General features: G+C 48.4%; 1 protein-coding gene across 1 annotated transcript in view; it reads left to right on the top strand.

The window, feature by feature from the left end:
• The window catches only part of ALK (ALK receptor tyrosine kinase), a 777689-nt gene that overhangs the window by 642491 nt on the left and 123469 nt on the right, over nt 1-11729 (top strand). Inside the window, exon 7 of the mRNA XM_007470876.1 lies at nt 9403-9534. Within this exon, the coding sequence (XP_007470938.1) occupies nt 9403-9534 (132 nt within the window). The remainder of the gene's footprint in view (nt 1-9402; nt 9535-11729) is intronic.

Genomic DNA, 11729 nt, shown 5'->3' with positions numbered 1-11729 from the left:
AAGGGCCCACGTACCGCAAAAAAAAAAAAAAAAAAATCAGTAACATTATTTTCAGTCTCTTGCCTAAACCCCTTAAGCAAAATTCACACCCCTCCTCACAGCCTGCAAGATCCTGCCCAACTGGGCCTCGGCCTTCCTCCCCAGTGACTCTTCATGACCCAACGCTTTGACGTTTTGAGCCACACTGGCCTTTGCTCTGTTCCTAGATCATTAGCATCATTTCCCACCGCCAGCAATGCACTCCCTAGTCCTCCACAGCCTTTTCACACGGCTGACTTCTCTTATTCTTCAGTATTAGCTCAAATATCTCCTCCCCAGAGAGGGCTCCCATGGCTCACCTATCAAACTAGGTCACCCATGTCACCCTCTGTTCACTATTCTAACCCAAGGCTCTTAGTAGAAGCTCTGGACATAGTCGTTCAACAATTGTAAGCTTGCATGGGATTTGGCTGCGGGGGGATATGTGTGTGGAATTGCTACAGTATAACCTGAAGGAATTAGCAGTTTGCAGAATGCGAGGAAATTCTGCCTCACCCTGTCCTTCTGCTTAAAGTTGGTGATCTATTTTGTACTTCAACATGTATTCATTAGCGCTTGCCACGTGCCAGGCGCTCTCCAGGAGATAAAATAAGTACGGTAGACCCCCTGCCTCAAAGAATTTAGAGTTTAGTGGGAGAAGCTAGCAATGCAGACATAATTGCCCAATGGGAGAGATGAGTTCACAATTACAGGTGTATAGCAATTGCCAGAGCACCCCAGAGGGAGGCACATGTCTTCCTTCAAGAGAGAAGAACAAGCAGCTGGGGAAAGTTACATCTGAGTTAGGGGGAGTTGCTCCGATGGGGAAGATGATTCTAGCCCACCCAATCGGCTTACACAAAGGCTGAAGCCATGGCTGCATGTTCAAAAAACTGCACATCATGGTCTTGAGCTGAAGATGCAAAGGAACACAGTGATCTGGGAAAGTGGGCTGTTCCGGGTGTGCTAAGCCTCAATTTGGACTGAATCCCATGGAAACCAGCAACGGTTTGCATTCGGACCCGAAAGGAGCTGGGCTCAGAAAGCTAACTCTGGTGGTAGGGGTGACTCCAGAGACAAATAATCTTGAAAATTCATCATTGCAATGACTCTTCCTAGCTATTAGTTATGTTGCAAATTACTAATTGGGTTTGTTTCTGCCACTGCTTTGCTGAAAACGTCTGGCCCTGTAGATCGTCACCTCTACTGTGCAATGTGAGGGATCCCCAAAGGTGCTCTCTGTCCCCCAAATTTGGCCTGTCCAACCCCTCCATTGACCACTTCCCACCCAACCTCCATGGCCAATTCTCCCAAACTCCATGGGACACTCTCTAGAATTAGCTCGTAAGAACCCCACATACTGTTTTATGTACCCAATGTCATTTGATCTTCACAAAAATCCTGTAAATTAGAAAGCCTTTCCAACTTATAGAAGAGAGAAGCCTGTGAGCTGTGTCAGGGTTCACACCACTAGCTAGCAGAAGAGAAGACTGGAAGCTAGTGTTAGTTTCTCTGTACCTTAGGGGTCTCTTCAACACAAACTAACAAAGTGGTGCCTTGGGCCTGCTAGAGTCATAACAGAAATGGAATCTAGGCATGAAAGGAACTCTGACAACTCTGGACCAAGGAAGGAATTGTCACGGTGAGAGAGAGGGTGGTGCTGGAAGGCTTGGGATTCTTCCAAGGGGAGAAGGAACTGAAGATCCGTTAATTTCCCTAACACTAGAGGTCCTCAGATTTTGGTGCACCCAGTTTTCACCCACGGAGCTTGTGGAACATGCTGGATCCAGAGTCCCCCCCGAGAGATGTTCTGACTCTGTAGGTCTGCAGTGGGGCCCCGGAAGCAGCCTGATTTTCAAGCTCCATGTGACTGATGCAGAGGGTCTACAGACGCACCATCAACGCAGTAGCCTAAGCCCGTGGTCAGTGTGAGTGGCTGGCTGTGGAGAGTCTACAAACAAGGTAACTGAGGCCCAGAGGAGTGACCTGCTCATGGCCCCAGAGGCCTCGTGGCAAAAGGCGAGGCCTTGAACCAGCTCTCCAGACTTCCAGCACAGCACTTCCTCGCCCAGCCCACTGGGCCCTCTGTAGCCAGGCCCTCTCCTCACCGATTTATATTTTGAGTAGGAACCCAAGGTGCCAGTTCTTTAATGAGGTTGTCCACACTACAATTTATGAGGCCAAAGCCCTCAGCAGGACTGGTCTCTGCCAGGCTTAATTTACACAGTTCTCAGACCTTCCAACATCCCCATTAACTTCAGCGCAGAGGCGGCGGCTGTTAGCCTGTGAGCACTGTGGCTACATCCTCATCATGTCACCATCCATTTTCATGTCTCTGGGCTTCTTTACCCTTGAGCACCTGATTCTCCTCGTCCCGCGAAGCAGTAAGTTTCCACTGGGAGCCTGGCCCAGCCTCTGGGCTCCAGCCCCACTCCTGACCTCCCCATGCTGTGGAAGTCAGCCTCCTCCCACACGTCATCTTCCCTTCTCTCTTTCTTTTTTTTTTTTTTTGCGGTACGTGGGCCTCTCACTGTTGTGGCCTCTCCCGTTGCGGAGCACAGGCTCCGGACATGCAGGCTCAGCGGCCATGGCTCACGGGCCCAGCCGCTCCGTGGCATAGCGGGATCCTCCCAGACCGGGACACAAACCCTTGTCCCCTGCATCGGCAGGCAGACTCTCAACCACTGCGCCACCAAGGAAGCCCCTCCCCTTCTCTTTAATTAAGAGCAAGACCCCCTTCTCACTGATGCAGCACTCAATTTTCCCCCTTTAATGAGTGTCATCAGTTAGGCAAGAGCAAGCAGGTGGGAGATGGCCTGAAAGCTGATACAAATGTGCCTTTTTTAATGCCACATAAATCACCATCATTAAAAATTAATTAAGTGCCCTAAAATTTGACATTTGTTTAAAAAAAAAATTTGAGTTAGGAGAGTTGTGTAGATTTTGTAGCATCAAATCTCCAAGACATGATTGAAGGAGGGGAGTATGTGTGGATTTCTGTTCTGAATGCTCAATTAGGGAGAAGGAATCACTCCCAGCGAGTGAACCCAATGAGTCACCCACGGTGTCACATAGCGGTTAATGTAACCTCACCCAGGCCACACGTGTCTCAGGTGTAAATCTAAACTGATTTCTCCTGCACCCAGAGGAGATAAATGGGCAAGCAAGTGGCATGCTGTTTCAGGAGAGATGTTCCAGGATGCAAATGACAGATGACTGAGACAGGAAAAGCCAATATGAGGAAACCAGGGGAAGCCTGGTGGGTGAGTGACTTGGCAGCAGGCTCCAAGGAAGTCATTAAATGGTCAACATTAATAAAGACGACATAAACTATATCGGGTCAACCCTATAAACAGAGAGCCACCAACAACCATGGCTCAGAGCCCCAGAATCAGGATGTCGAAGATGGAAGGGGTCTTGGAGGTTGGGTTCGAGGCCACCCCCCTCATTGTACCAGGGGGCAGTGGAGAACCCAAGAGGTAAAAGACCCACCTAAGGGGCTTCCCTGGTGGCACAGTGGTTGAGAGTCCGCTTGCCGATGCAGGGGACGCGGGTTTGTGCCCCGGTCTGGGAGGATCCCGCTATGCCATGGAGCGGCTGGGCCCGTGAGCCATGGCCGCTGAGCCTGCGCGTCCGGAGCCTGGGCTCCGCACCGGGAGAGGCCACAACAGTGAGAGGCCCGCGTACCGCAAAAAAAAAAAAAAAAAAAAAAAAAAAAAAGACCCACCTAAGACACATAGGTGCTTAGGGGCAAATCCACCAGCCCTCCAAGGAAGTGATTCTCAGCCCTATGCTCATGAAAATCATGCCCGGAGCTTTTAAAACCACCAGTGCCAAGGGCCCGTCCTCCAAAGATCCTGGTTTCATTGGTCCAGGTGGGCCCTGAACATCAACAGTATTTCTAACTTCCCTAGTCACTCGCTGGGCCGTCAGGGTGCTACTCCAGAGGGCGATCTAATCCAAGTGATGGGAGAGGAACCCCAGCCGGGATCGTCTGACCAGGTTCTGGGCCTTCCCTGTGGTTTACTAGCTGTGGGACCTCAGGCAAAGCACCTAGCAAGTAATTGGTTGCATTTTGTAGTGCCTTACTGTTTAGAAAGCATTTCTCTGTCCATTATTTAATCTCTTGAATCCTCAGTCTTCTGATTAATCAAATGGGAATAATAATAACTATTCTACCAGTTTTTTATGAGGTTCAAAGAGAGAAGGATTAGGAAAGCACACTGTAAGCTCTTACAATGCTATACAAAGGTAAGGAATGGTGACAGTTTACTACCCCCAGTGACTTATATTGTTATTATGGGAAGAACTACCTTTTCAAAGGTAATAAATAAATTTCCATACAGAAGACCCTTGCTAACAAAAGATTCCCAGGCAAGAGTTCTCCCCAGAGTGGCTTGATCTTAGCTCTCCCTAATCTTGCTGTGATTAGGGCATTTGGTGTTTCGGTGGTTTCCAGGAATCACAGGCACTCGTGCCTGGAAGGCACCAGGATATGCCAGCAGAAAGTGGGTGCTGGATCTTCTTGTCTAAGCTCCGCCCCTTCCTTGCTGCATTGGAGCAGGCTGTGACCATCCAGGGCCTCAGGTTACCCTATTCCACAAGCCAGAACAATCATTTCACAATCACAGAAAGGATACTATTTCAGAAACTCAGGCCCTTGATTAAAACCATTCACCAAGGGTACTTTCCTCCTTGGAATGTATGGGCCCCATAAAAAAAAAGAACTGGAGAAGACAGAGCAGTTGTTTTTTTTGTTGTGCTTCATTAGTTTTGAGTTTGGGCTGGTAGAAGAGATCAGAGTACTAGGCATCCATCTAATTGAATCTCTCACAAGCATAAAGTTCCCTGTGGTATGGAGGAGGCTGTACGTCTCCGGCCAGGGAGAGGAGGTGGGGAGGGGCAGGTAGAAGCAGGGCCTAAGGGGCTGGCTTCTCTGGGCTGTGGCTGTGCAACAGACAGGTCCTGGCGATAAACACTGGTGCATCCAGAGAGTGGAAGTGGCACGCCCCTCCCACGACTGGACCCCTTTTTTGTCCAGGTTTGGGAGTAAAGGGCAGGGATACTGACTACCTGCCCTTTCATACCCATTATCACCACTCCTGAGGACACTCATCACCTGGGGAGGGGGGACCCCATAGACAGACACGGTACAAAGGATAGAGAACAAGATGTGAAAATGTGGGTTTCCACCAATCTCTCCAGCAATCCATGTAACCACTCAGAGCCTTTGTATTCTCAACTATAAAATGGGCATGATGATAGCTTCAATGGATAAGTTCAAGTCCCAAATATTGGGGTGGGGAGACCTCTATACAAGGTACTGTTATAGATTCGTGAAGATAAGACTTGATTCCTCCCTTCCAGTCACTTAGAGTTTGGTGAGGAAGACAGGCATCCAAACGGCTGGTTATAATGTAACAGCAAAATGTCTGCCAAGTTAAATGCAAGACGTAATGTGCTATGGTAGCCCAGGGGAAAGGACAGTCCATGGATGGGAAGAGAATGGGAGAATCCATGAAAATGTCACAGATGAGGGGGTGAGATCTGTATCCCCATTGCTGAGAGAGGAGGAGTTGGTGGAAGACGTTCCCTGATGAGAGGGCAACCTCAGCAATGAGAGAGCAAACCAAGGACTATGAAAGGCGACCCACACATTACCTACCAACCCCACATGGAACAAATTCTCTAAGGCGCAAAAGAAGAAGAAATCACCAAGGAAAATATGGATAGGTTTGGATTACGTACAAATTTTAAACTCCTAGATCTCATTATAAACAGAATGAAAATACACGTAAAATACTGGGGGAAAATGTGAAGCCTGTAATAAATAGTTTGACATCCTTATTAATAATGTCGTACAATTCAATAGGAAAACATGAATACCCTAACAGATAAATTGGCAAAAGGAAGTGGGCAATTCCCTAAAAATCAGAGTAAAATAAAGCTAATAACATGTGCAAAAAAATATTCACCCTCGCAATCAAAGAAATACAAATAAAACAGCAGGGAGATACTTTTAGTTAAAAATAATGATAATATTCAGGGTTGGCCAGGATGTAGTAAGAGGACCATGCATGTATGAACACAGCTGGTGAGAGTGTAAATTGGATTAACTTCTAGAAAGCAATTTGGCAATATGTGTCAAGGGCCTTTAAAAATGTTTATACCCTTTGATTCAGTAATTCCACTTCTGGGAATCTATCCTATGAAGATAATCTGAAAGCGGGCGAAAGTTTATGCCCAAAGATACTCTTCAAAGTGTTATTATAAACAATCTAACAATCCAGTCATTGACTGATGTTGAAATAAATTATGGTACGTATCACTTAGTATTATAGCCATTAAAAAGTATTCTTATGAGGTCTTTTTAAGCCCTTGGAAAAGCTTGTGATATAATCTTAATTAATTTAAGCAACATACATATATGACACAACTATACACACCTTTAAAGCATAGGCCAAAAAAAACGAAAGAGAAATGTACCGAGATGTAAAAAATGACGGCTTCTGCATAGTGGGATTCTGGGCATTGTTTTGTTGATTTTTACCCTGGTTTTGAACTTTAGACAATAGGCATATATTTTTCAAGTGAAGGAAAGTAAAAGAAACTGTAAAAGTAAAAGCGCTTTGGGGAATGGCAAGTAATTGGTATATGAAACGTGCATGTGTTCGTGAAAACACACGATGAGAAACAAGGCCTAACCATAAGGTGTGAATAAAACAGGACACAGCTTACATTTGTTTCCAAGTTGAGGAAGTCTTTACAGGCATTTTATGTGGCTCATGTTTTCTTCAGTCGGGCTGGGAATGAGGGCCGTAAGGTCCTAACTGTATTTCATGATCATGTACAAGACATAAGAAAAAATACTTTGGAAACTAGAAATCACCAAGCAAAAGTGAAGGAGAATTTTTCTTATTATCCTAAATACGTTGACGTCTTCCTCACATTACTCCAAGCTCTTGCTGCTATCACCAGGTCTGCTTCATACTTTGACTTTCTTGTCACCCTCCCATCAGCACCCTGTGATTATATTGGGCCCGCCTGGATAAGCACGATAATCTCCCACCTCATGATCTTTGACTTGATCTCACCAGTAGTCTCTTTCACCACATAAAGTAACATATTCACAGGTTTGGGGGATTAGGATGTGGGTATTGGGGCAGGGTGGGGAGACACAGCATTATTCAGCCAGCCACAGAAGCATAACCTAACATGCAGGGTTTTTGTGAACCCTCCCAGGGGCCAGCCACTGGCTAGGGCTGGGAACACACAGAGACTCAAGCAGCTTAGTGGAGAAGATGGGAGCATACACGTGTGTTCTAGCGCCAGGTTGCAATGAACCAATGCCAGATGGGTCTAGAGCACAGCGTTCACGGGGAGAGACAGAGAGAGGTGAGACAGGAAAGGAAATTTGGGCCCACATCACAAAGGACCTTTAAGAACAGGTGAAAGGGTTTGGATGTGATTCCCTGAAGGAAGAAGGGCCTGCGTTTCCCATGCCCAGGAGCTACTGAGAACGCCCAGCCAGGCCGGAGGCTGGTCTGACAATGCCAGGTAGCCATCCGCCATCAGCTGACAAATTGAGCCTTACCTGGACTAGCCTGTGAAAGAGGGCCCAGGGCCACCTCCAACACCCCCCTTCCATGAGATGGAGAGGCCAGCTTTGCAGTCTGACAAGCTGGGTCTAAATCCCACTTATCAGCTGTGTGACCTTAGGCAAGTCACTTAACCACTCTGACTCCATTTCCCCACTTAGGAAATGGACACTATTAAGACTTGCCTGGCTTCTTTACAGAACCAGATGGGCTGAGGTATACAGAGGGATTCTAGAAGTAAAGAGGCTGGACTTGATGTTAGTTTTAGCGCTGTTGGGAACCAGAAAATCATGGAATTTTAAAGATCATCTAACCTGGAGAGTCCCACATCACAATCAGCTGTAAGGTTTTATTAAAATAAAATTTAGTAAAGAAGAGTCTAATTTCACAGCCAGGGTTAAAGAAGCCCGCCCCTCATGTGAGGCCCAGAGAAGCTGGGGGGCTTGGCCAAGTGAGGGTCCTGGTTCATCCTCTGCACCACCCAGCTGAGCGTTGAGGTAGGTAGTATGGGGTTGGGAGGACTGTTGAGGCACCAGCTACCATCGGGATAGAGCTAGGAAGTAGGACAGAGAGCAAGGCAGCCAGACCTGGGGGGCGGGGATAGGAGGTCAACCCAGGTGGGCCCTGCCTGCTCATCTCCACAGGGGCTAGAGGCCCCCCCATCTCATACCAACCGAGGCTGGGTATCAGGAGGCACAGTCAGAAACACCAGCCAGGCCCTTGCTAGGCGGTCCCCAGGCAAGGGACCCATTCAGTAGGCAGGCCGGGCCAGGCCAGCTGAAGCTTGGCTCTCTGAGGTCACAGGCTAATAAATTATACCCCTCTGGACCTATCACTGACTTTCAATCATTGTGTTTTTGTTTTTTTTTGGTTTTGTTTTTGTTTTGCTGTACACGGGCCTCTCACTGCTGCGGCCTCTCCCGTTGTGGAGCATGGGCTCTGGACGCGCAGGCTCAGCGGCCATGGCTCACGGTCCCAGCCGCTCCGCGGCACGTGGGATCCTCCCGGACCGGGGCACAAACCTGCGTCCCCTGCACCGGCAGGTGGACCCTCCACCACTGCGCCACCAGGGAAGCCCATAACTCATCATTCTTGATACAAAAGCAAATATCTGCTAATATGTTCGCTATAAACTGCCCCCTCTCCCTTCCTCCACTGGATAATATGACTTATCTAAGAATTTCAGAACTGGACAAGACCTTGGAAATACCATCAAAACCCCTCCTTTTGTAGATGGGGAGACAGGGGGCCAGAAGGAGAAGGAACAGGGTCAGCATCACACAGCCATTTATGGAGGAGCCGATCCAGGGCCCAGAGCCCTGCTCTTATGACGGCGTTCTTTTCATTTCAAAACAGGAAGTGCTGTGTGTTTTAGTCGCTCCAGTGGTGGAATCTGGGGTCAAGAGCATGGGGATGATATACTGGACCAGATATGCCTGTTGGTACCCCAAATTTGACCTTGAGGGGAAAGCTGTCTGTGTGCAGATGAGACTCCACCTGTAGCTGTCCACCTGGCACACTAAAGCCGTGGGTTGGAGGACCCCAAAGTGTTGGGGAACATGGCTCAAACCTCGGGCCACTGTACTCACATCACAGCCAGGGGGCCAGGGGGTTAGGGCTTTGACTTCCTCTTAGCCTCCTGGTGTTGACCCTGGTTTCGGCCAGATTAAAATGGGGCAGTCTCAGACCTTGAGATGTGAATGGTGTGGGAGGGACGCTCTCCCCGCAACCTTCCCACGGGGCCACCCAAGCTGACCAGTGTCGTGTGTCTCTGTGTGCTCTCCAGGAACATCCCCAGGCTCCAAGATGGCCTTGCAGAGTTCCTTCACTTGCTGGAACGGGACAGTCCTCCAGCTCGGGCAGGCCTGCGACTTCCACCGGGACTGTGCCCAGGGAGAAGATGAGGGCCAGCTGTGCAGTGAGTAGATGGTGCTGCTCCACCCGCCCCGCCCCACCCATGCCCACATGCCCTCCTTCCCCCACCGTCCGAGGCTTGAACGACCTCCCTCACGACCAGGGCCACTTGTGTCCTTCTGGTGGCAACTTTCAAAAGCTACACAGTCTTCAAAAGACAGGGCTAAGACCCATGGTCTAGAAACAGCATATAATTAAGAACCAAGCAAGATCTTATCAGTTTTGCTCTCAACGGACTCATGCATAGAGAAAAGGTGCAGACTAAAGCCCAGCTCTAATGCGACATGAGAAGCCCTCTACGCCAGGACCTCTGTCACGTTTTAAGCCTTTCTTTCGTCACCCACCTGCCTCCCTCCTCCCCCCAACCTTCCATGTACCCCAGCTCCAGCCATATCAAACCACCTCTCAGCTCCCTCACACCTCCCTGGCTTTGTTTGTGTCTTATCCCTTCCCCAGAATGCCCTTTCCCATCTTAAGTCATATCTGCTCCTTCAAACTCACCTCAAGAGTCAGTCCTTCTGGGAGCCTCTTCTGACCATTTCCCAAAAGTGTAGTTGCTTCCTCTCCCTCTGGAACCCGCCCCCCGGAATCCATGCACCGTAACATTCATTACTTTTTAACAGCTTTTTAAAGATATAATTTACATACCATACAATTCACTCGTTTAAAGTGTACGATTTAGCGTAGTCACAACTGAGCAACCGTCACCACAATCTAATATTGGAACATTTTTATCACTCCAAAAAGAAACCCCTCGCAGTCTCTCCTCATGTACCTCCAATCCCTCCCCCGCACCGACCCCCTCACCCTCTGCCTAGCCCTAGGTAACCACTTATCTACTTACTGTTCCTACAGATGGACATTTCATATAAATGGAATCATATAACATGCGGTCTTTTGTGATTAACTTCTTTGACTTAGCGTAATGTTTTTGAGGCCCATCTGTGCTGTAGCGTATGTCAGTACTTCATTCCTTTTCATCGCCAAAAAATATTTCATTGTATGGCTGTACCACGTTTTGTTTATCCATTCATCAACGGATGGGCATTTGGGTTGTTTCCACTTTTTGGCTATTATGAAAAATGCTGCTGTGAACATTCATGGATGAGTTTTTGTGTAGACAGATGTTTTCATTTCTCTTGGAAATGAAATTTCCTACCTAGGAGTAGAATTGCTGGGTCAGATGGTAACTCTATATTTAACATTTTGCGGAACTTCCAAGCTGTTTTCCACAATGGCTATACCATCTGACAGTCCCACCAGTATTGTGTAAGGATTCCCATTTCTCCATATCCTCAGCAAAACTTACTATTTATCTGCCTTTTTTTTTTTTTAATTTTTTTTTTTGGCGGTACCCGGGGCCTCTCACTGCTGTGGCCTCTCCCGTTGCAGAGCACAGGCTCCGGACGCGCAGGCTTAGCGGCCACGGCTCACGGGCCCAGCCGCTCCGCGGCATGTGGGATCTTGCCGGACCGAGGCGCGAACCCGTGTCCCCTGCATCGGTAGGCAGACTCTCAACCACTGAGCCACCAGGGAAGCCCTATCTGCCTCTTTATGTTAGCTATCCTAGTGGGTGTGCATCCATCACATTTCATAGAGGTGGCTTCCATGTCTCTCTCCCTCACTGTGGACAGAGTGGGCCTGGTACTCTTCCCCATACCAAGATCTCAAACGATTTCTGGCACAGCATAGGTGCTCATTGACTCTTTGTTGATCAAAATGAATAAATGGGTTGGGAAACCTGGGTTTCCTAGAGGAAGCCGGTTGCTGAGGTCGCACTGGAAGTTAGGGGCAGAGTTAGACTCCCAGCACAGTGCTCCCTCCACTTGAAGACAGTGTTCTCAGCTGCTCCCTGGCAAGGAGTAAACACTCTAGAAGTTTTCTCCAGGGAAACCATGGACACTTCTAGAACACATATATAATGAGCTAAAACGTAAACTAGATCCTGGAGCAGGGCTAAGTAACACGGCATCTGTCCTTGTAGTGCTGTAAATCCAACACAGGGGCAGGGAGTGAAACAAAGGTGTTGTGGTTGGGAAAGGATGCAGCAGCCTGGGGTGCTATGGAGCTCGGACACCCAACAAATGCCCCTCCCCTCAGATACACCGGCCCCAAGATGCTGTGACCTGCCAAATAGCTTTTAAGAAGGTAACAGTGTCCCCCAGGTCATTTCGAGGACAGATCTTCCCTTAGGGAAAG

This window comes from Lipotes vexillifer, unplaced genomic scaffold (assembly GCF_000442215.2).
Source record: "Lipotes vexillifer unplaced genomic scaffold, Lipotes_vexillifer_v1.1 scaffold717, whole genome shotgun sequence".
NCBI classification, from domain to species: Eukaryota; Metazoa; Chordata; class Mammalia; order Artiodactyla; family Lipotidae; genus Lipotes; species Lipotes vexillifer.
The sequence above is the reverse complement of the archived record's forward strand: the minus strand, read 5'-3'. Positions and strand labels throughout refer to the sequence as shown.